This window comes from Artemia franciscana, chromosome 6, assembly GCF_032884065.1.
Source record: "Artemia franciscana chromosome 6, ASM3288406v1, whole genome shotgun sequence".
NCBI classification, from domain to species: domain Eukaryota; kingdom Metazoa; phylum Arthropoda; class Branchiopoda; order Anostraca; family Artemiidae; genus Artemia; species Artemia franciscana.
In genome coordinates this window covers 31,928,474-31,953,461 of record NC_088868.1, presented here as the reverse complement: position 1 = coordinate 31,953,461, position 24,988 = coordinate 31,928,474, and the positions used below count along the sequence as shown (strand labels likewise).

Below are 24,988 nucleotides of genomic sequence, written 5' to 3'. Positions count from 1 at the left end.
AGTGTCCGTTTAGATGATAAATTGGAACATGTAGAAAGGTTTATCATTATTGCCTTACATATTCAATAAAATGTTATCTTCAACAGTTCTGTGTTATCAAAAAGGACCGTCTTCCATGACTTTTGAAGAACCTTGAATTTATTGCTATACACATTACTGGTATTTTCTCTTGTCTACTATTTTTTATTAACTCAAAATGTTTATAATTTTGGACTAAGAGTTCCGCGTATTAAAAAAATTTGATAACCCTAAACTACTGATCTAAGCCAGATCTGCAAACATGGGTGAATATTGCCGTGCAAAAAAAATAAATAAAATAAGCAAAATATATTCGAAATAAATATAAATTATGATGTGTCTAAGGGCGAAAAATTAAGTACTCGTCTTTAAGAGGAGAGAACATTTTTCTTCTATATTTGATTGTTGTAATTGGCCAATATAAAAATCCACGTCAGGGAAAAAGGAAAGCAAATATTCAAATGCTTTCTTTAGTAATGAGCTGGGTAAAATTAGATGGTAACTTTTGGCAACTTGGTAACTTTTTATAGTTTGATAGTCAAACAGCTTAGATTTTATATCCCTTTGTTTACTCGATGAAGATTCTCTGCTGGTAAAATCGGGAGTTTTTTTTTGGTTTTCTTTTTTTTAGTTTAGTCAGTATTTTTAGTCAGACGACGGCATTGGACCTCAACGGTGGTCGAGGTCAGGTGGTTTACCAAACCAGAAAATATGAACAAAAAAAAAAAAAAATAGAAGAAACAACGAAAAACAAAATCTAATCTCCCAGTTCAAAAATTGCTTAAATCATTAATAAAGTCAATAAAACTTCAAAATTTTTTAGATTGACTCCTTTTTTACAGGAGAAAGAGCAAATATACAAAAAAAAAAATCCTATCTTCCACTGCGAAAATTCTCAAGTCCTTAATGAAGTCAGTAAAACTTAAAAATCTTTTAGATCGCTGCTTTTGATTTGGATGGTACCATAATCACAACAATGTCAGGACTCAGATTTCCAAGAGACGCTTCTGACTGGAAAATACTGTTTCCAGAAATTCCAAAGAAACTGAAATCCTTAATTTCTTGTGGATTCAAAATTGTGATAATAACCAATCAAGCAGGAATAAGCGGAGGAAAATATAAAGTTGGCGATTTAAAAAAGAAGATGCATAACATATTGAAGAAACTTGGTGTTCCTGCACAGATTTTTGTTGCTACTGGAAAAACAAGATACCGGAAGCCGTCACCTAGTATTTGGACGATTATTTCACACGAAGTAATGCAGGCTTTTCTCCTCTTCCGTTTTTTCATGGTGTATGACTTTTCCTTCAGTTTTTTCTCTATTTTAATTTTTTCCTCTTGCATATATTTTCATTGCAACTGGAAAAAAAAGATACTGGAAACCGTCACTTAGCATTTGGACAATTATTTCACATGAAGTATTTCCTATTTTTTCTCCCTTTTTCTCATGGTGTATGACTTTTTCTTTACTCCTTTCTCCATTTTTCTTTTTCCTCTTGCATATATTTTTGTCGGAACTGGGAAAAAGATACTTGAAACAACCAGTTAGCACTTGGACAATTATTTCACTTGAAGTGACTCCCAGTTTTTTCCTCTTCTTCTGTTTTCATGGCTTAGTATTTTTCCTCGACTCTTTTTTCCTCTTGTATAGATTTTTTTAAAAATAGATCACTATTTTGCATTGTTTATGACTTCCTTTACACTTATTTTTATTTTGTCCTTTTTTTATCTCTTGTATATACTTCTGTTGCAACTGGGAAAACAAGATACGGTACCGAAAGCCATCACCTAGCATTTGGACAAATATTTCACACAGAGTAATTCATGTTTTTTTCTCTTCTTTTTTTCATGGTGTATGACTTTTTCTTTACTCATTTCTTCTTTTTTTGCTTTTTCTTAATGCTTAGATTTTCGTTGCAACTGGGGGAAAAGATTCTAGAAACTGTTACTTAGCATTTGGACAATTATTTCTTACATGAGGAAATTCCTAATTTTTCTTCTTTTTTGTCATGGTGTATGACTTTTTCTCTACTCCTATCTCCATTTTTCTTCTTCCTCTTGCATATATTTTTGTCGGAACTGGGAAAAAGATACTGGAAACCACCAGTTAGCAATTGGACAGTTATTTCACTTGAAGAGACTCCCAGTATTTTCCTCTTCTTCTTTTTTCATGGCTTAGGATTTTTCCTCGACTCTGTTTTCATTTTTTTCCCCTCTTAGATAGATTTTTATGGCACTTGGTGTTAACCAAGTGACATATAGCAATCGCAAATTCTGTCGGTCTGTCTGTTTGTCGGTCGCGGTTTTGCTACTTTAGACACTTCCAGGTAAGCTAGGACGATGAAATTTAGCTGGCGTATCAGGAACCGGACCAGATTAAATTAGAAATAGTCTTTTTCCCGATTTGACCATCTGGAGGGGGGAGTGGGGGGCCGGTTAATTCGGAAAAAATAGAAAAAAATGAAGTATTTTTAACTTACGAACGGCTGATCAGATCTTAATGAAATTTAATGTTTGGAAGGATATCGTGTCTCAGAGCTCTTATTTTAAATCCCAACCGGATCTGGTGACATCGAGGGGGAGTTGGGAGGGGGAAACCTAAAATCTTGGAAAACACTTAGAGTGGAGGGATCAGGATGAAACTTGGTGGGAAAAATAAGCACAAGTCCTAGATACATGATTGACATAACCGGAATCCGCTCTCTTCGGGGTATTTGGGGGGGGGGGTAGGGTTAATTCTGAAAAATTACAAAAATGAGCTATTTTTAACTTACGAACGGGTGATCGGATGTCAATGAAATTTGATATTTGGAAGGATATCGTGTCTCAAAGCTCTTATTTTAAAACCTGACCGTATCTGGTGACATTGGGGGGAGTTTGGGGGGGACCTAAAATCATGGAAAACGCTTAGAGTGGAGGGATCGGGATGAAACTTGGTGGGAAAAATAATCAGAAGTCCTAGATACGTGATTGACATAACTGGAACGGATCCGCTCTATTGGGGGAAGGGGGTAATTCTGAAAATTAGAAAAAATCACATATTTTTAACTTACGAGGGAGTGATCGGATCTTCATGAAACTTCATATTTAGAAGGACCTCGTAACTCAGATCTGTTATTTTCAGTCTCAACCGGATCCAGCGTCATTGGGGGGGGGGGGGGACCGGAAATCTTAGACAGGATGAAACTGGATGGGAAGAATAAAAACAAGTCTAAGATACGTGACTGACATAACCGGACCGGATCCACTCTCTTTGGTGGAGGGGGGGGGGGGTAATTCGGAAAAATGAGGTATTTGTAACTCACGAATGAATGATCAGATCGTAATGAAATTTGATATTTAGAAGGATCTTGTGCTTTAAAGCTCTTATTTTAAATTCCGACCAGATCCAGTGACATTTGGGGGAGTTGGAGGGGGAAACCGGAATTCTTGGAAAACGTGAAAATTGGGGTATTTTTATCTTACTAATAGGTGATCGGATCTTAATGAAACTTGATATATAGAAGGATCTTATGTCTCAGATTCTCCCTTTTCGACTCGAATTTGATCCGGGGACATAGGGGGCTGGAGGAGGGAAACAGAAATCTTGGAAAACGCTTAGAGTGGAGAGATCGGGATGAAACCTGATGGGAAGAATAAGTACAAGTTCTAGATACGTGATTGACATAATTGGAACGGATCCGTTCTCTTTGGAGGAGCTGGGGGGTATTAATTTGGAAAAATTAGAAACATTTAGGTATTTTTAACGGGTGACCGGATCTTAATGAAATTTGATATTAGAAGGAATGCATTTCTCACAGCTCTTATTTCAAATCCCGACCAGATCTGTTGACATTAGTTGGAGGGGGAAATGGGGAAATGGATGGGGACCTAAAATCTTGGAAAACGCTTAAAGTGGAGGAATCGGGCTGAAGCTTGGTGGATATAATAAGCAAATGTCGTAGATACGTGATTGACGTAACTGTACTGGATTCGCTCTCTTTGGGGGAGTTGGGGGGAGGGGTTCAGTGCTTTGCCGAGAAGGAATTCAAGTCTCAGAGCTCTTATTTAAAATCCTGACCAGATCTATTGACATTAGGGGGAGTTGGAGGGGGAAATGGGGAAATGGAGGGGGACCTAAAATCTTGGAAAACGCTTAGAGTGGTGGAATCGGTATGAAGCTTAGTGGATATAATAAGCAAATGTCGTAGATACGTGATTGACGTAACCGTACTGGACTCGCTGTCTTTGGGGGAGTTGGGGGGAGGGGTTCAGTGCTTTGGCGAGTTTGGTGCTTCTGGGCGTGCTAGGACGATGAAAATTGGTAGGCGTATCAGGGAGCTGCACAAATTGACTTTGATAAAGTCGTTTTCCAGATTCAACCATCTAGGGGGCTAAAGGGAGAGGAAAAATTAGAATAAATGAGGTATTTATAACTTACGAGTGGGTGATCGGATCTTAATGAATTTTGATATTTAAAAGGACATCGTGACTCAGAGCTCTTATTTTAAATCCTGACCGGCATTAAGCCTCTGATTTTCCTTTTAAATCAATCTATTGATTCTTAGAATTTTGTTAGAGCTCACACCATATGAGCTCTTGGCTCTTATCTCTTCTTGCCTCGTCACAAGTGCCATATGAGCTCTTATCTCTTGTTTTAAAATAGATCACTATTTTGCATGGTTTATGACTTTCTTTACTCTTACTTTTTTATTTTTGTTCTTTTTTCTCTTGCATATACTTTTGTTGCAACTGGGAAAACAAGATATGGTACCGAAAGCCATCACCTAGCGTTTGGACAAATATTTTACACAGAGTAATTCATGTTTTTTTCTCTTCTTTTTTTCATTGTGACATTTTCTTTACTCCTTTCTTCATTTTTGTTTTTTCTTAATGCTTAGGTTTTCTTTGCATTTGGGGAAAAAGATTCTAGAAACTGTTAATTAGCATTTGGACAATTATTTCTTACATGAAGAAAATCCCATTTTTTTCTTCTTTTTTGTCATGGTGTATGACTTTTTCTTTACTCCTTTCTCCATTTTTCTTTTTTCTCTTGCATATATTTTTGTCGGAACTGGGAAAAAGATACTGGAAACCACCAGTTAGCATTGGGACAATTATTTCACTTGAAGTGACTCCTAGTTTTTTCTTCTTCTTCTTTTTTCATGGCTTAGGATTTTTCCTCGACTCTTTTTTCCTTTTTTTCCTCTTATATAGATTTTTTAAAATAGACAAAATTATTTTGCATGGTTTATGACTTCCTTTACACTTATTTTTTATTTTTGTTCTTTTTTTCTCTTGCATATACTTTTGTTGCAACTGGGAAAACAAGATACGGTGCCGAAAGCCATCGCCTAGCGTTTGGACAAATATTTTACACAGAGTAGTTGAAGTTTATTCCTCTTCTGTTTTTTCATGGTGTATGACTTCCTTTACCCTTTTCTCTATTTTTGTTTTTTCCTCTTGCGTTGATTTTCATTGCAACTGGAAAAAAAGATACTGGAAACCGTCACTTAGCATTTGGACAAATATTTTACACAGAGTAATTAACTTTTTTTGTCTTCTTTTTTCATGGTCTTTGATTTTTTCTTTACTTTTTTCTTCATTTTGTTTTTTCTTAATGCTTAGATTTTTGTTGCAACTGGGGAAAAAGATACTGGAAAACATCACTTAGAAATTCGACAATTATTTCAGATGAAATAATTCCGATTTTTCCCTCTGTTTTTCATGGTTTATGCCTTTTCTTTTTCCTGTCCTTCATTTTTTTTTCTTGCCTAGGTTTCATGATGCAACTGGGAAAAAGGATATTTGAAACCATCACTTAGCATTTGGAGATGTATTTCACGCGAAATAATTCAAATTATTTTCCTCTTCTTGTTTTCTTTTGCCATGGTGACTTATCTAGGCTTATTCCCAGTTTTCACTTCTTCGTTTTTGCTTATTTCATAGTCCATGATTTTTCCTTTACTCTTTTTGCCATGTGTCTTTTTGTTCTTACATAGAGTTTTGCTGGTTTTGGAAGCCATCTCTTCGAATTTGGACGATGATTTTACACGAAGTGATTACAAGATCTTCCCTCTTCTTTTTTCATGGTGTTGGACTTTTCCTTTATTCTTTTTTAATTTTTTCCCTTGTATTTTTTTTTCAAATAGACTACTATTTTGCATGGCTTATCACTTTTCTTTTATACTTTTTTCCATTTTTATTCTTTTTTCATTTTGCAATAGACTTTTGTTGTAACTGGGAAATTGTTATTTCTGTTTAACTTTGGTAACATCCATACAAATCGAGGAATAGAAATAAATTCCCCGTCATTTCGGTAAAAAAAAGACCCGGTCCCCTTCCATCTTTGAGAAACAATTCAAATGAAATCAAAATAGCATTTTGATTTCAAGTATTATTTGAAATGAAACTAAAATCGATCAGAATAATAGGTAAAATTCTCAGTTAGTGAACATTGAGGAAAAAAAAACTTGTACAGTTGCAAGGCTTAACAGAAATCTAAATGAATTTCTGCTCTAAACTTTTTCCTTTTTTTTTCTTTTTCATTGTCCATTAGTTTCTCTACTCTTTTTTACATTTTAATTCTTTTTCTCTCTTGCATAAATTTTTTTGCTGTAACTTTTGAAACAAGATATCGGAAATCATCGCTTATTATTTTGACAAGTATTCCACATGAAGTGGTTGATAGTTTTTCCCTCTTCTTTTTTACTATTCTTTCATGGTTTATGACTTTTCCTTTGCTCTTTTTATTCTTTTTTCCTCTTGCATAGATATTTTCTTGATGACTCCTGTTTTCATTTGGCGTTTTGTGGCACATTTGCGATGAACAGTTGTTTTCTTGAATAATTTCTTATTAATAATTTTACTAAAGAAATTTGGGTGGACGGAGACGGGTATTATTGTTCACCTGGAGTTAAGTTCTGTATGACTTGGTCTTCTACAAGACTGAAGCCATCACGACTTAAAGAATTGTCTCCAACAGGGGAGGGGAATAAGCTTAACATCATGATCAGATTAAGGAGGTGCTCAATCAGATTTAATTAACAATAACAAGTATATATTAATTATAAACATATTTTGTAGCTAGTCTCCAATAAGCATTTCCAATATCTTCCCCTTAATCCTCTCAGTAATAAGATTAGATTTGTTCTAAATTTTATATCAATATCTGATCTAAAGATTAACCGAGATTAATCTTTTTGGTGTGTAAAATTCCTTACTAACTATAATTTTATAGATTGTTCCTGTATTTTAATTTTTTAATAATAAATTTTTAAACGGCAGCTTAAAAACATCCTTTTTGCTCTTCTATAAAATTAGAAAAATCTTGTTCTTCATACTATTGCGAGTTCTATAGATGGCATGATTCCGAGGTCTTTAGATGGCAGGATTGCGAGGTTTATAGATAGCATAGGGGGGATTCATTTACATCCACAATTAGGTGCCCCACTTTTAATTCTTTGGATATCTGAAAGTGTGAGGAAGATGAGAAATGTGCCTATTTTTTTAAGCCTTTCAACGCACTCTTATCGAAAAATGGGTGATTTTCACATAAAAAATGAGTTTGATTTGTGGTATTGTCCTTTTTTATAAAATAAATATTTGATTCTATTATTTAAGCTAAGCAATAATGTAGAAGTTGACATGAACAAGTCGTTTTTCTTGGCGATGAAGCTGAACCGCCGGATCATTTGGCGCCTAAAAAAAAAGACCACTCAATTGCAGATAGGCTTTTCGCCCTAAATGTTGGCTCAAAACCTAATTACTTGATTCTATTATTTAAGCTAAACAACTATATAGAAGTTAACATGGACGAGCAATTTTTTTGTAGCAATTCAGCTGGACAGTCGGATCATTGAGCCCTCAAAAAAAGGCCAGTTAATTGCAGATAGGCTTTTCCCCGTAAATGTTGGCTTAAAATCTAATTACTTGATTCTGTTATTTAAGCTAAACAACAATATTGAAGTTGACATGGACGAGTCCTTTTTTTGTGGCGATGCAGCTGGACGGCCGGATCATTGGGCTCCTAAAAAGAAAAAAGATCATTCAATTGCAGATAGGCTTTTCGCCCTAAATGTTGGCTTAAAATTCTACACCCCTGAAGAATACTTTCTAGGTAAGTGTATTTTGTTATTAGATGCTCCATAGAGTTTATCGGAAACAGAGAGGGGGAGTGGATTAAGATAATCTAAATCATGAATATATGGATCTGGAGGGGGGGGCTATCCTTGTGACATTTTTGAGATTACAAAAATGCCATCTATTTAACCTAATATATTAAAAATTGTCTATCGATGATGAAAATTAATCTTTTTGCCAATGTTTAGTCTTTTGTTCCAAACTCAAAACATATTTTGCATATTAAATGAGAAGGAGCTACTATACCCTCCTTTACAAGTCTAAGGGCCTTTGTGTGGATTAGCACTGTATATTCACATGTTGAATTAATTATGAATAAATTTAACCTTATTTCTTTGTAAACACCTTAGCTACTACTACTAATAACTTACTGCAGCATCTTGCCGCCCAAAACCAATACAGCTGTACACATTGCTCGCCCATCCCAATCTATTCAAAGCATACCTCTTTACAGCCTCCCAAAAAGTTCCCAGTTCTTTCACATCCTTTATTGCGACCTCTTCGTACTCCATTCGGGGAGGACCTCTTTTTCGTTCGGCCCTAGATGGATGCTGAAAAGGACGATCTTCAGCAATCTATCATCCACAAAACGAGTCGTAGCCATCTCAACGTTTTTCTCGTTATAGCCCTAGAAAATGGGACATGTTTTCGTACAGCTTACTGTTTGAAATATGGTCAGTCAAATAGGTACCCAGAACTGTGTGTAGACAATTCCTTTGGAAAATATCTAACAAATCCTCCTCCGTCATTCAAAGTGCCCAAGTTTCAGAACCATACTTGACCATTTTAGCTTCCTGTAATCTAATCTTTGTTTAACGCTATTAAATACAATAACACCACTCAATTAATTTCCTAAAATTCTATTTGTTTCTCAAACGGAAAGTTCTCTTGGATAAATAAAGGGAAAAAAGTGAAGAATATGGCATTTAATTTTTACAATCCTTACCGATAGTGCTCATCTCCGTTTCACAATCCTTCCGCTAGGAAGAGCAATAGGGAGGGGTTTGCTGAGGTGCAACCATCCATTCTGTTGCACCTCCGTGCACCCTTCCTGCTTACCTTCCCCAGAATTCCCTAGGTACCCATTTAGAACCAGATCGAATTTGGCTGAGCTCACAGAGTCACGCCACTACTCCCGTTCCAAACCAAATAACCAGAGACACAAGGACTTAAATCCCTGTCTTCACGGACAAGTACGGACTCAAGTCTAGTACCCTAACGCGCTAACGTTATATTATTTTGTTATGTTATATTATGATGTTGTATTGTAACATTATTATTTGTTGTTACTTTGTACTGCTGCCTATGATTTACTTTTTCACTAAAAAAAACTGCCTATTGCAAAACAAGTTTAGTGAATTTTTGTATCCAATAAATTATGTGATAATATTGTCACAATTTTTGTATTCTATTCATAATCTCTTTAATAAAGATCCTATCAATATAGCTTATATTAATATTAATTTTTATTTTAGTTAGTTTATTATAACAGTATTAACTTTAAATAATTTATAATTAAATATTTAAATTTCTATTAAAACAGTTTCTAGACGAAACGCATATTAGGCTCTGATAGGTAGGCAACTATTTTATAACATCAAGGTATTCATTTGTTTATTTTGTTATTATTCTTTTACTCGTATTGTCCTATTATCCATTTACTTCTATTTCACTTATTTTTTTCTTTTATTGCAGTATTGTCTTTTACTATGCTTTGTATTATTTATCATATGCTTGACCTCTCTTAGGCTTTTGTAGGTATTATATTGGTTTACGGCTTTTTTTTTCTTGATGAAGGGCAATTGCACAGAGATACAACCTTCTTCAAGCATTTGGTTCTTTTCGTATCCAATGAGGAAACAGCTCTATCCTGTTCCCGTTTTTTATTCTTCTATCTACTATTTTATTGTTTACCGTCCATCTATCTACTTCCATTATCTATTTAACATTTATTGTCTATATTATTATATGCCATGTTTTTCTTCTTTAAGGTTACCTCTTTTTTATCTCGAGTCACGACAGATAGCTTCCAATAATTAATTAAAGTGAGATTGGGTGCTATATTTGCGCTTATTAGCCATAAACTGAACTTCTTTTGGTTATTGTATGCATTTTGGCTTTTAACCCATGATGATGAGCAATTGCATTGAGGTACAACCTCATTCAACCACATGGTTCTTTAGGTATCGCAGTTCTTTTCTGATCGTTGAGGAAGCAGTTCTTTCCTTTTTCAGATTTTTATTCTACTACCTGCTATTTTAGTGCCTACTATCCATCTGTCTACTTTTCACGGGTTATGATGACCCGGCTAGAAGGGTTATGATAGCGCTTTTAGATAATACCGAAGTCCTAATGTTCCTTAATTTGTTCTAGTTCAATTTATTCAAAGAATAAAACACTTTTTGAGCCAAAACCCACAGCACCTTTTGCTCAAGTACATTTGGTTGATACCCTTTTGTCTGTAGTTTATATTTTCCTTGACAAGCAGTATTATTACACTTATAGTCATAACCTGAACTACCCTTTGGCCCTTCTGTAAACAGTACGATGGCTTTGGCATTTTTTTAATTTATGTAATTTTCCTAAATGGTGTTTTCGGCTATTATTCTAATTTCGCTATTTTCATTTCGATGCAACGCAATTTTTGTCGTGTTTAAGGCTAATTTTTAAAATTCTCATAAATTTGCTTTCCAATAAACTTTTGCCTTTAAGATTAATCGAGATAATGGTACCACTCCTGAATTAGCTTCAAATAACGATCTTCCTTGCTGGAAAGTTTTTTTTTCAAAAAGGTTTTTAATTTTTGGTTACTCTGGGCTAGAGACTGTTTTATACCAGTTTGCGCCGCAACCACGGTGACGGGGAATTGCATAAGGTTTATGATAACGCATTTAGGTAATAGCAAGGTCATAATGTTCAGTCTGCTCTAGTTTAGTTTATTCATAAATAATTTCTGAAACCACACTGGCTAATCATGATAAAACACAAAATTGCAAAGAAAAGAAGAACGAGGACAATACACAGCCAGTGAAAAAACTTGAAAATTATTCAAATATTTCGGTCAAGACCTCCGCTTGACCGTCCTTGGGCAAATTGAATAACTGTGGGGGGTAGACCTGTGCAGTAGCCCAGGAGCTGCAGTTACAAGACCATTTAGCTATGCTGAACAAAATAGCTACATTAAATTTTATTGGAAGTGTTTGGAAAATTATGAGCTAAAGGGGAGGGTTGATTGCCCACAATCACTTTTTACTCTTAAAAAAGGGTACTAGATTTCCAACCAAATTAGCTCCTTTAAAATATGAATAATATTACTTGCAATGATAGAACAGTGCTGCCTATGATATTGCTCTTTAATGCTTGCATGCGTATAGTTTTTTCTTTTAATTGAAACTCCCCCTAAACGTTTCAACTTAATGCCCTTATGTGTCAGTAGTCACAGTAACCGTAGAAGTAGTATCAAAAGTATACACATAGTGTCTTCTGGTTAGTTCAAAATCTGTCACAACTTACCTTGGAAGATCTAACTTAATAATATGAGCCATTATTGCGATATTGTTTTTTCACCCTATTGACAATTTACATGATCATTGTTCGTTTTTATTTAGTTCAGCATCCGCCTAAATATTCATTAAAGGCTTCACCTTAATACCCTTAGCTAGTGTAGTAGCATTAGTTGTAGTAGCAGTAGTACCATTTGTAGGAGTTTGCACATAGCACCTTTTTTTTCAACATCCTCTTCAATACACGATGAAATCTTTAACTTAACACCACTAACCGATCCTGAAGCATTGCTGATACGTTCTCTTGACAATCTGTGTGAACATATTGTGTTTCGATTTATTTCAATACAGTTACAACATTACCCAAAATTTTCGCTTTAATACCCTTGGATTTATTAGTAGTATTAATAGCATCAGTAGTTATAGTAGTAGCAGTAGGAGTAGAGTTAATAGTAGTAGTTGTAGCTTTGCTAGCAGTAGTATTAAGAGTTAATACTAGTAGTTTTAGCTTTAGTAGCAGTAGTAGTAGTAGCAGTAGTAGTAGTTGTAGGAGTAGAAGCACTAGTATTATGATGCAAATATTGTCTTTTGGTTAGTTTCAACATCCCCCACAACAAGCGCTGCAAGTTTTAATTTCACATACGAAACTTTTCTTAAGATATTGCTGATATGCCTTTTTGACAACCTGCATACGGATGGCAGGTGGTTATCCGTACAACAGAAATTTTCGGCAATATTCTCTGAAAATTTCACCTTCATGCCCTTAGGCATAGTTGTAATAGTAGTCACAGTAGCAGTATAACTACTCAACTTTATGCACTTAGCCATTGCTATGATACTGTCGATGTGCTCTTTTTTAACTTGTATATTCGTATACTTTTGAAATTTTTATCTTAATACCCTTAACCTTACAAGTAGCTGCGATAGAAGTAGTAATTGGAATAATAGTAATAGTAGTAGTAGAACTAGTAAATGTTGCAGTAGCATTAGTATTAGTATTAGTGTGCACATATTGCCTTTTGGTCAATTGATCATCACCTTAAAGTATCCTCTGAGAGTTCCAACTTAATAAACAAACCAATTCTTAGGATACGGTATTTTGGCAATCTAAATACACATCGTCTCTTTTGTTAGTTCGAATTTGCCATCAATATTCTCTCAAATTTTACCTTCATAGACATAGCTTTAATAGTACTATTATCACAGAAGTTTTGGTGGTAGTAAAAGTAGTTATAGGGCTAGTGTCGTATTAGCAGCAGTATTATTAGCGTGGGCATGTTGCCTTTTGGTTAGTTGAATATTGCTTTCATGAGGCCCCGGAAGTTTTACCTTGACATGTTAAGCCATTCCAAAAATATTGTTGATATGCGCTTCTGGCCCCCTTTTGATGCCCTTTTCATCTTAATACTCTAAAATTTACAAGTTTTGCAACTGAAGTAGTAGTTGCAGTAGTTTAGGAGTATAAGGATAAGTAACAGTTGTATTAGTGTTAGTAGCGAGAAGCGTATATTACCTTTTTGTCAACTTATCTTCCCATTTAAGCATTCTCCGAAAGATTCAACTTAATACTCAAATCAATTCTTGAGGTGCGCCCTTTTGACAATCTACATGCGCATAATGCGTTTTGATTTAGTTCAAATTTCCCCTCAATATTCTGTCAAATTTTTACCTTCATACGTGTAGCCTTAATTATACTAGTATCATAGTGGTAGTGGTAGTAGTAGGAACAGTAGTAACAGTAATAGTGTATAATTATTAGCAGTAACAGTAGTAGCAGCAGTAATAATAACAGTAGTAACAGTTACATTTTGCCTTATGGTCAGCTGAGCATCCCACTCATGATGCCCCTGAAGTTTCCTCTTGGTATGATAAGCTGTTCCAAAAATATTGCTGATACGCCCGTATCAGCAATCTGTATACACACACTGTGTTTTGATTTAGTTTCATTATCCTTAGCTTTATTAGTACTCGCTACAGAAGTATTAGTTTTAGTGATAGTAGTGGTAGCAGTAATAGTACTTGGGGTAGCAGTTGAAGCAGCAGTAGTTGTAGTAGTAGTAATATGCAAATATTACCTTTTTGGTCAATTGATCTCTGATTTTCTGAAAATTCCAAATTAATGTACTCAGTCATTCCTGAGAGACACCCTTTTGACAATCCATATACACACAACATGTTATGATGTAGTTCAAAAACTCCCCTCGACATTCCCTGAAAGACTTTTCTTAATGCCCTTCGTATTTTGGGAAAGTAGAAGTCAAACTAGCATACCTCCTCTCAATAACATATACTATAATATGTAAACAATGAACAAATTGCATTACTTGCAGCCCTTGCCATAAGGCATCGAGGGGGAGGGGCAAAATAGACATCACACAAATTTAATCAAATTCGTTTGGTGAAGGGGGTTAGTTGGGGTGGGGGGGGTCTAGCTGCTCTCCATCACTTTTGACTCTTAGAAAGGAACTAGAACATCCCATTTTCAGCCAAATGAGCCTCCTCTAAAGTTTATACAACCATCCCTTCCATAAAAACCTTAAATGCCCCCGGGGCATAACTTACAACCCTCGGCCCCAGGCTCTGGGGTATGTTTTAACCCCAAAAGCGTCGTTATATAAATTTTGACTGTTCTGAATAAAGTGATCTCAATACTTCTATTAGATGCTTTTCAGGACAATATTACGTGTGTATATGGGGGAGTAGCTGCCCTCTGATCACTTCGACTCTTAAAAATGGCACTTGAACTTCTGATTACCGATTCAATAAGCCCCCTCTGAAGTTTTTATGACCACGCTTTCTATGAAAACCTTATGTGCCCCCAGGGTATGACTTATAATCCTTGCCCTGAGGGCTAGGGGGAGGGTATTTGTCGTCCTCAAAGACATAATTTCTGGAACTTTCCACTACGTTGAACAAAATGCCTATCTTAAAATTTTGATTGGAAGTATTTTAGGAAATGATGGGAGTAGTGAGGGGAACATTTGCCCTCCGATCACTTTCGATTGATAACAAAGGCACTAGTCCCCTCCATTTCCAATTGGATGAGCCCTTTATAAAGTTTCTGCGACGACACTTTCTATAAAAACCTGATATGCCCCAGGGGCATAACTTACAAACCCTGTCCCCAGGGCTGTGGAGGTTGTCATATTCAAAGACAAAATTTTCGGACTTTTCAACTACGTTGAACAAAATGACTATATCAAGATTTTGACCGGAAGTGCTTGGAGAAATGAAGGGAGTGAAAGGAGGGCATTCGACCTCCGATTACTATTAAGTATCAAAAGCCCTAGCCCTCTCGAGAGGGCACTAGCCCTCTCGATTTCCAGCAGAATGAGCCCTTTTTAAAGTTTCTACAACAACGCTTTCTATAAAAACCTTGTATACCCCTAGGGTATAACTAACAATATTCGCTCTGAGGGCTAACTGCTAACTGCAAAAAATATTGCAAACTGTTAAAACTAAATATCTATGTGTCTAGTAGAAGGCTACTAAGATTCTTTAAGCAGGGGTAACCTCCTCTCATCAGTATTTCAATGGTAACTCTGGCCTCCAAGTCAGCTGAAATTGGCACCTTTGTCTAGGTTGGGACCTTTTTGCGTGATTTCAGCAGCATTAGTGCCATAGTGTTTTTGAAGTTTATCGTGAAGTAAAAAAAATGCTTCACTGGAAGTACAGTCAAAAATGTTGATCCTTTAAATGGTTCCTTGACTTTCTTTGCATAGAAACTGCGTAAACTTACAATGCAGTGATTCTAGGTTAAAGGCTGGTGCATTGTAAAATGCCGCATTGGAAATGCAGTCTAAAATGGTGATTCTTTTAAAAGCTCTACGACTTACTTTGCACAGAAATTGTGTAGACTTACAATGCAGTGATTCTAGGTTAAAGGCTGGTGCATTGTAAAATGCCGCATTGGAAATGCAGTCTAAAATGGTGATTCTTTTAAAAGCTCTACGACTTACTTTGCACAGAAATTGTGTAGACTTACAATGCAGTGATTCTAGGTTAAAGGCTGGTGCATTGTAAAATGCCGCATTGGAAATGCAATCTAAAATGGTGACTCTTTTAAAAGCTCTACGACTTTGCATAGAAATTGTGTAGACTTACAATGCAGTGATTCTAGGTTATAGGCCGGTTCATTATAAATACTACATTGGAAATGCAGTCTAAAATGGTGATTCTTTTAAAGGTTCCACGACTAATTTTGCATATAAATTGTGTAAGCTTACAATGCAATGATTCAAGCTTAAAGGCAGGTGCCATATAAAATGCATCGCCAGAAATGGCGTGCAAAACGCTGATTCCTTTTCTTTGCACAGAAATTAGGTGAACTTACAGTGCAGTGACTCAAGGTTGAAGGTCAGTATGTTATAAAATGCTGCACTGGAAATGCAGTCTAAAGTATTGTTTCTTTCAAATGTTCTACTCATTTCTTTGCATAGGAAATGTATAAGTTTACAATGCGATGATTCTAGATTAAAGGCTAGTGCAATTATAAAATGCTTCGCCAGCAATGCCGTGTAAAACGCTGACTCTTCTTTTGCATAAAAAGTACGTAGTCTCACAATTCAGTGATTTTAGGTAAATGGCCAGTGTATCTTAAAACGCTGCACTGAAAAATTCTGAGTCTGTTAAAGGTTCCTTGATATTCTCTGCATAGAAATTGCTTGAACGTACAAGGCAGCAATTCTAGGTTAAAGGCCAGTGCATTATAAAATGATCCATTGCAAACGCTGCATGAAATATGGGATTCCTTTAAATCATATGAATTTCTTTGTAAAGAAGGTGTATTAATAATGTAACGACTCTAGGTCACAGACTAATGTATTATTAAACGTTGCACGGGAAATGGTGTGTAAATTGCTCATTCGAAATGCCGTGCAGGAGGCTACCTTTTTCCTCCTTAGAATGTTCTTTCTAAAGAAGTTTTATTAACTGTCTAACGATTCTAGGCCAAAAGTCCGTGCAGTATAAAATGCCAGAATTTGACCCAAGAAGTGTCCGAAGTACGATGGAGCTGCTCGACCCTCCAACAGCAAAAATTGCCGCAGATACCCAAGAGGTTCACAAATTCTCTGTGTCTCTAATTCTCTTTATATTTCTCAGTTTTCTAATTAGTAACCCTGTTTCTCTCTCCTTCTCTGTAGCTTTAACCTTGTTTCCTTTCGCCTCTGTCATAAATTTCTGCTTATTATCAGGTATATATATAGATAGATAGATACTTTATTTAATATACTTTAAAATACAAAAACAAAATATTAACCACCGACAGAGAACAGAGCTCGTAAGGTTGGGTGTGTAGATAATAGGACATACACAAGACAACATGCTTTATTGACCTGATTACATAATAAATAATTTTGTAAACTGGACGACGGGGAGAAGGGCTCGATGTGTCGGCCATAAAACAGAGGTAAGAAAATGCCGAAATAATAGAAAGAAAAAAAAGGAAAAAACATACAATAAAGCAAAAGGTAGGAGATAACAGAAGAGGCCACCCCAGCACGAGAACACCACAGCCAAAATCCACACTAAAATCTATTATTCATCAATCCCGACATCCAGGCAAAGAACTACTTTTGAAATATGTTTTTTCAAAGAAAATAGGCTGTTGAAACTTGGGGACATTTCTACTAAGTTAAGTTTATTTACAATATTGGGAATTTGGTATCTGATTGAGATTCTAGCTCTTTCTGATTTGACTGGGGAAAGGCGATACTTCTTGGAGCAGACGCTGTGGGCAGAAGAAATTGGAGTTATACCCAAATCATGGAAATAAATTGTTGAGGATTGTATATCATAATACCATATTACTGTATGCACGTCCTTCAGTTGTTTGAGATTAAGTATAGTGAGGAAAAAATATAAAGTTTGGGTTTCTGACATATTTTTAAGCCTTACAGGTCTTCTGATTAGTTTAAACCTATACACGTGATTCTAGGCTTTGGGTGCATCCATTAACCAATATCCAGTATGCAATACAATTTTTTACGGGGGAGGGGGGTCCTAATAGATCCCCCAACCGCAAAAACTGCCACAGATACCCAATAGGCTCAAAAATTACTTGTCATTTCTCGTTTTTATTAGTATTTATGTTGCTCTATTCTATTGTGTGGCTTTAACCTTGTTTCCTTTTACCTCTGTCATAAATTTCTGCTTCATTATTAGATCATCTAGTTAGTTGAAACTTATTCAAATGATTTTATGCATACAAACATCTTCCTTGAAGTTGCAGGCTTAAGCTACAGCCAATCACGCATGCAATGCAATTATGTTTAGCGGGGGGGATCCTACTCGATTGTCCAACCGGAAAAATTTCCGCAGATACCCAAAAGGTTCGCAATTTCCATGTCATTTCTCTTGTTATTAGTCATTATATTTCTCTTTCCCGCTGTATGGCTATAACCTTGCTTTTTGACACATTTATCATAACTATCGCTTTATTATCAGGTCATCCAATTAGTTTAAACTTATTCATATGATTCTATGCTTACAAACCTCTTCATTGAAATTGTAGACTTAGGCTGAAGCCAAGCATGTATCCAAGACTATTTGTAAGGGGAGTAAAAAGAAAAAGAAAAAGAAAACAAAAGAAAAAAACGTTGTGAATATTCAACAAACACAGGAAAAGGGTAAATACTTCAAGATTTCTTCGGAACCTGGTTCCAAAAGGCTTCTCTGCACACCTCATTTGTTATGTAATCATTGAAAACAAAAAGGATATAACCCAATATTGAATTCCCAGAGGATAACTTTTCAATCTACTTTTGAGCTGGTCAGTATTTTCTGCCAGCCTTATAAAATGAAATGATAGCCTTGTGAATGATAAAATGAGTTGAGTCTAAATATTTTCTAAAATCACCCAAGTGAGTATTGATTCAAACATAGATAAACAAAAGTAACTAATATTCTCTTAACTTTCCAAGTATTTACTTCGACTTCCTCCTTGGACAAGAAATACTAAAATGGTTAAAATGTATAAAATAACTGATCTTGAGCTTGCCATTTCCAAATTGATTAGTAAGCATAATTCAAAAGTCCAATCCCACCCCTGGAGCACAATTATCAAAATTTAAGTATATATATGTATGTACATTCAGTTGTAGATTGGTGAGTTTTTAGTTCATAGTGGTTGTTTTTCTTCTTTGTGTGGAAGTGTAATATTTTTCCCCTTTTCTTTTTTACTTTTTATGCTCCGTCTTTCTTCTGTGGAATGACGGGTGATAAATAAATAAATAAAATGAACATTTAAAAGATTAAGCTTATAAAACAACACAAAGTACTATTTTCACGTAATCACTTGACAGACTGCTGACCTCCGTTCCAAAAGGCTTCTTTTTCGTGTGCTGACCTGTGTAGCGTAGGTGCTGATCTTCTGATACTGCTTTGGGCTGGGAGTGCAATCCATGGTTGTTGTTGGCAAATCATTCGACGTTTCCCGCTTTTTCACCCCCAGATTTCTTCAGGAACTAACGGACGAACAACTTTATTTTGTAAAATAGGAGCTCTTTTAAAACTTTACACAGAAGAACCTGTCCACAGCAAACATCCATAAGACAAATATTGGCTAAAAAGAGAATAATGCAACACTATTAAGATTCCTGGGGTAAGCTAATTCTTTAGCTTTCTAAAAAAGCTAAAGCTTTTTAAGTTTGTAAACAAGCTAGTGTTCACGCAAGCTTTTCAAACTAATTACTTGCCGTGTTACGGCTTTTGAAATAGAAATGTAACACTAAAATCAAGAAAAACTCGCGTTATTCGTAAAACCTGGCTTTTTGTTGACACGTGTGACTGGTGTGTGCCTCGGGCACAAAGGAGCAAAACAAATTTGACCGAATTTTATATTTTGTTGTGTAAAAGTTAATCAGGGACACTAAAGAGGAGGCGAAATTCAGGCCAAACCTCCTGCTCAAACAGTGATCAAACAGTTTTATGTCAAAAGCTGTAAGTAAAGATTAACCAGGCCTAAGAATAACTGAAATTCTAAAAACAAGAATTCTGGTAGTTAATACATAAAAAGAATTGGCTTTTTATGTTGATTTTAAACATATAAAATTCATTAATTATAATGCTATTCATCAAAAGCTAGTCTAAGAAAATATATCTGTTTTTCGAAAAAAAGGGGAAACACCCCCAACAAAGTCAAGTGACCGGAATGAAAATCGCCATCATATTCAAAGAACCTTACTGTAGGGATTTCTAACTCCTATCTACAAAAATGTGGTATTTGGAAATTTTGCGAGAAGAAAATCTACCCAAGCAAGGTTCGTTAGGGGTGCTATTACTGAAGCTTGTGAAAGATCACTTTTACTTACTTTTGACTTAAGTCTCCTGCCGGTGCTGCTCGGAGTAAAGAGTAACGTCTGCTCCTTCGTCCACTTCGGTCCTTAGCGAGTATTTGCTCTTTGCCCTGTCTGATGTTTGCCATCGTTAAGAACTCGGACAAGCTGTCGGACCAACGTTTCTTCAGTGGGCTTTGAGGTCGCTTCCAACCGGCTTTGTTAGGGTCAAAGTCGTAGATCATCTTTGCGGGTAGATGTGGTGCCATTCGAAGCAGGTGCCCGAAGCATCGTAAGGTTCGCTCGGCTGCTTGAGTCGAAAACCGAGACTGCTTTGTGAGCTGCAAAAGCTTATCATTGCTGACGAAGTCGGACAATCGTAGGCCCTCGATCCTCCTCAGGCTCTTCGCATGTAGTACGTCGATTTTCTTGAGGGTTGTAGCTGATGCTTGTCATGTCTCAGCTTCGTAAAGCATTACAGAGCCAACTAGAGCGTTAAAGATCCGCAGTTTAGTTGTACGACTGATGTTTGGTTTTCGCCAGAGGTGATGATTCAGTATGGCCTTGACAGGAGACGCTTTGGATAATCTCGCTTGCAGCTCAGGGAGAAGCGAGCCTTCTGAAGAAATTATGGAGCCCAGGTAGGTAAAGTATTGAACAGTTTCGATGCCAGTGGTGCCGTCCAGGCTAACTGGAGAGATAACAGTAGGAGAAGACGGGTCTATGGCCATAATTTTATTTTTATTCCAGTCTATACGCATTCCTACTTTGGCAGCCTCTTCTCGTAGAATTAGGAGCGCTTCCAGCAGCTGCTCCATGGAGTCCGCCAGAATGGCCAAGTCATCGGCAAAATCAACATCTGTGATGGCACAATCTCTGAATTTGAGCCCAAAGCTGAGACGTGAAGTGGTTTTTGTCATAATGTAATCTACGATGAAATCGAAGAGCTCTGGGGCCTCTGCACATCCTTGACGCACCTCTGTTGCGATTTGAAAGAACGGCCTGCGCTGACCATTTACTTGTACACAGCTCTCCGTCCCATGGTGCAGCGCTTTGAGAAATCTGGAATATTTCTCAGATAGGCCAGTCAACTCTAGAATCCACCAAAGAGCTTCTCGATAGACTGAGTCAAATGCAGCACGGAAGTCGACGAAGGCAACAGTTCTGTTGGAACTCTGTGGTATTCTCTACTATTTGTCGAATCTTGAAAATCTGCTCGATGATTGTACGGTCCGACATAAAACCAGCCTGCTTCGGTCGCCAGATTTTTCGAATGATATTCTGACATCGATCCAGCAGGACCATTGAAAACAGTTTGCCAGGGACCGACATTAGGGTTATTCCCCGGTAGTTAGAGCAGTTGCTTCTTGAGCCTTTCCTCTTCCATAAGGGGATGATGACACCCTTCCGCCAATCCTCAGGAATTATCTCTGTTTACCAGATTGTAGAGAACAATGTGTGGAGAAACAGGAGCATTGCATGACCTCATATTTTAGCAGCTTTGAGCTTAAGCCGCAGATACCAGCAGCTTTATTATTCTTGAGCCTTTTTACTGCATATCCGATTTCTGAGGGGCTGAAAGGCTCTTCTGGAGGAGCATCTGTTTCAGGTCTTTAACTGTAAGATTGGCTGGGGCTATCATTAGGAGGCACAGATGGGCTAGTATTGTTGAGGAGCGAACAGAAGTGGTCCTTCCACCGCTCAAGAAGAGAACCTTCATCAGAAAAAAGTGTCCTATTCCTGGACAGGACAGGACCCAAGGCGGGAGTTTTATTTTCCGTGAGGTCTCGGAGATGCTTGAATAGGCTACCCATGTCTTTCTTTTTTGCAGCCAGTTCTATTTCATCGGCTTTCCTTGCAACAAACTGGGTTCTATCCCGGTGAATGATTACTTATGAAATAGAAAGTACCTATGAAAATAGAAAGAATAAGTTTACGAAAATAAAAAAATACTAGTTCACCGCGCTGAAACGCAGAGTTAGTGCAGTCTGTTGGAGGATGAACTGCGTGAACAGCAGAATTGTCTTTCCTGAATCCGAACTGTGTTTCGATAAAAAATCCATATTTGTTCAGGACTATGTAACCCTCTATACGCATTCCATATTGTTTTGAAAATAAAGGCAACATAGACATGTTTCTTCAATTTGAGAGATACATTTTGGAAGCTCCTTTTAACACAGGGATAAATTTGGCTTCTTTTAATCGAGGGGGAAACTCACCCTGTTTCCCCCTGTGATAATTTTGTCAGATAAACCAAATATGGTAATAAATATACCAACACCAGTTTAAATTTTTACAGATAAAAACAATCACTCCCAAATGAATGCAACTTCATTCCTTTTATATGATTTAACTGCTTCATATTAGTTTCATCAATATTCATTTCCATCCCCAAACCCCCGCCATGTTTAAAAGACTCAGTATTTTCATCAATTTAATTGTATGGACTTCCGCCTATCATTTACTTGTTATTTGAAAAATAAAACATCAAAAAATTCTTCTCACTTCCAACAACTACACTATGACCTACTTTCAGGCTAATTAGAGTTTCAATCTTCTTACTACCACTTACCCTTTAATTAATGACTTTCTGCTTACCTTTCTTGTTCCCTTTTTCTGTATTTTATAATAATTTATTATAATTTTTCGTATTATATTTTATAATATTAATTTGGTGTTTTCATATTAATTTAATAGTATAAAAATGAAATAAAATATTTAGATAATTGACATATAAAATATTTTCTTCTTTTAATTTATTATTACATTTTAAATGATTAATTGATTATATTATATTTTTCTCAAATTCTTGAATAAAGTTTATTTGCAAAGTTTTTTAAAATCGGTGGAGACTTCGTGTCTTTTTTATGCGCAAAAGGTAGAAATTCCTTAATCATTTTTAACAAACTGTGCAAAGAAACTAATCGGCTTCGAAGATCTTGTATTCAAGAATTTGAGAAACAGATATAATAAATCAATTAAATTTAATAATAAATTAATATAAGAAAATATTTTATATGTTAATTATATTGATTAATAATACAAAAATAAATTAATATTATAAATATAATGTAAAAAAATAAATTATGGGCTTATCAATTCAACAGAGTTTGTATTTTACTATGATGATATAAATATTAATATAATATAATAAATTAATTATTATAAAACTCAATAATAAGTTAATATAAGAAAATATTTTTATATATTAATTATATGGATTAATAATATAATAATAAAATAAAATTATATTATAAATATAGTATAAAAAAAATAAATTATGGGTTTATCAACTCAACAGAGTTTGCATTTTACTATTTAATTGTTAATCAGGGATATCGAAGGAGAGGGAACACTCAGACCTATGAACTCTAGAATCTTTAGATTTATGCAATTTTTCAACAATATTTTAACACGTAATAGCCTATTTTTCGAAATCGGGTTTGCCTCTGGAATATCCGGCGTAGGCGCCTTATCCTGGCTATGGGAATTATTGTATGCATCGAGACAGTTCCAAGGTGTGATCAAGATACACAAGAAAAATTCATTTTAGCACAACTGACATTATTGCAAAACTGAATAAAGATATAACCTTAACTTCACTGATGGGTTGAGGAAAATTGCCTTTCTGACGTGAACAAAGAAAAAAAAACATTTCCTAAAAGTTGCTCCTCGACCAATAGTAAAGAGTACAAATAGTATATCTCTATATAGAGTATAATCCTCTTCGAATCCTCTTGTGCAAATTAACAACACGATGAACAGCAAATGTCAATTATCATAACTGACATAATTGCAAAACTGAATAAAGATATAACCTTAACTTCACTGATGGGTGGAGGAAAATGGCCTTTCTGTCGTGAACAAAGAAAAAAAAACATTTCCTAAAAGTTGCTCCTCGACCAATAGTAAAGAGTACAAATAGTATATCTCTATATAGAGTATAATCCTCTTCGAATCCTCTTGTGCAAATTAACAACACGATGAACAGCAAATGTCAATTATCACAACTGACATTATTGCAAAACTGAATAAAGATATAACCTTAACTTCACTGATGGGTTGAGGAAAATGGCCTTTCTGACGTGAACAAAGAAAAAAAAACATTTCCTAAAAGTTGCTCCTCGACCAATAGTAAAGAGTACAAATAGTATATCTCTATATAGAGTATAATCCTCTTCGAATCCTCTTGTGCAAATTAACAACACGATGAACAGCAAATGTCAATTATCACAACTGACATTATTGCAAAACTGAATAAAGATATAACCTTAACTTCACTGATGGGTTGAGGAAAATGGCCTTTCTGACGTGAACAAAGAAAAAAAAAACATTTCCTAAAAGTTGCTCCTCGACCAATAGTAAAGAGTACAAATAGTATATCTCTATATAGAGTATAATCCTCTTCGAATCCTCTTGTGCAAATTAACAACACGATGAACAGCAAATGTCAATTATCACAACTGACATTATTGCAAAACTGAATAAAGATATAACCTTAACTTCACTGATGGGTTGAGGAAAATGGCCTTTCTGACGTGAACAAAGAAAAAAAAAACATTTCCTAAAAGTTGCTCCTCGACCAATAGTAAAGAGTACAAATAGTATATCTCTATATAGAGTATAATCCTCTTCGAATCCTCTTGTGCAAATTAACAACAAGATGAACAACAAATGTCAATTATCACAACTGACATTATTGCAAAACTGAATAAAGATATAACCTTAACTTCACTGATGGGTTGAGGAAAATTGCCTTTCTGACGTGAACAAAGAAAAAAAAAACATTTCCTAAAAGTTGCTCCTCGACCAATAGTAAAGAGTACAAATAGTATATCTCTATATAGAGTATAATCCTCTTCGAATCCTCTTGTGCAAATTAACAACACGATGAACAGCAAATGTCAATTATCACAACTGACATTATTGCAAAACTGAATAAAGATATAACCTTAACTTCACTGATGGGTTGAGGAAAATGGCCTTTCTGACGTGAACAAAGAAAAAAAAAACATTTCCTAAAAGTTGCTCCTCGACCAATAGTAAAGAGTACAAATAGTATATCTCTAT

General features: G+C 35.6%; 1 protein-coding gene across 2 annotated transcripts in view; it reads left to right on the top strand.

Moving 5' to 3' along the window:
- Positions 1–24,988, top strand: part of LOC136028321 (uncharacterized protein F21D5.5-like) — a 66,891-nt gene that overhangs the window by 28,823 nt on the left and 13,080 nt on the right. For both annotated transcript variants that reach the window (XM_065706092.1, XM_065706091.1), the window contains exons 4-6: positions 956–1,273; positions 7,948–8,116; positions 16,592–16,701. In XM_065706092.1, the coding sequence (XP_065562164.1) occupies positions 956–1,273; positions 7,948–8,116; positions 16,592–16,701 (597 nt within the window). The remainder of the gene's footprint in view (positions 1–955; positions 1,274–7,947; positions 8,117–16,591; positions 16,702–24,988) is intronic.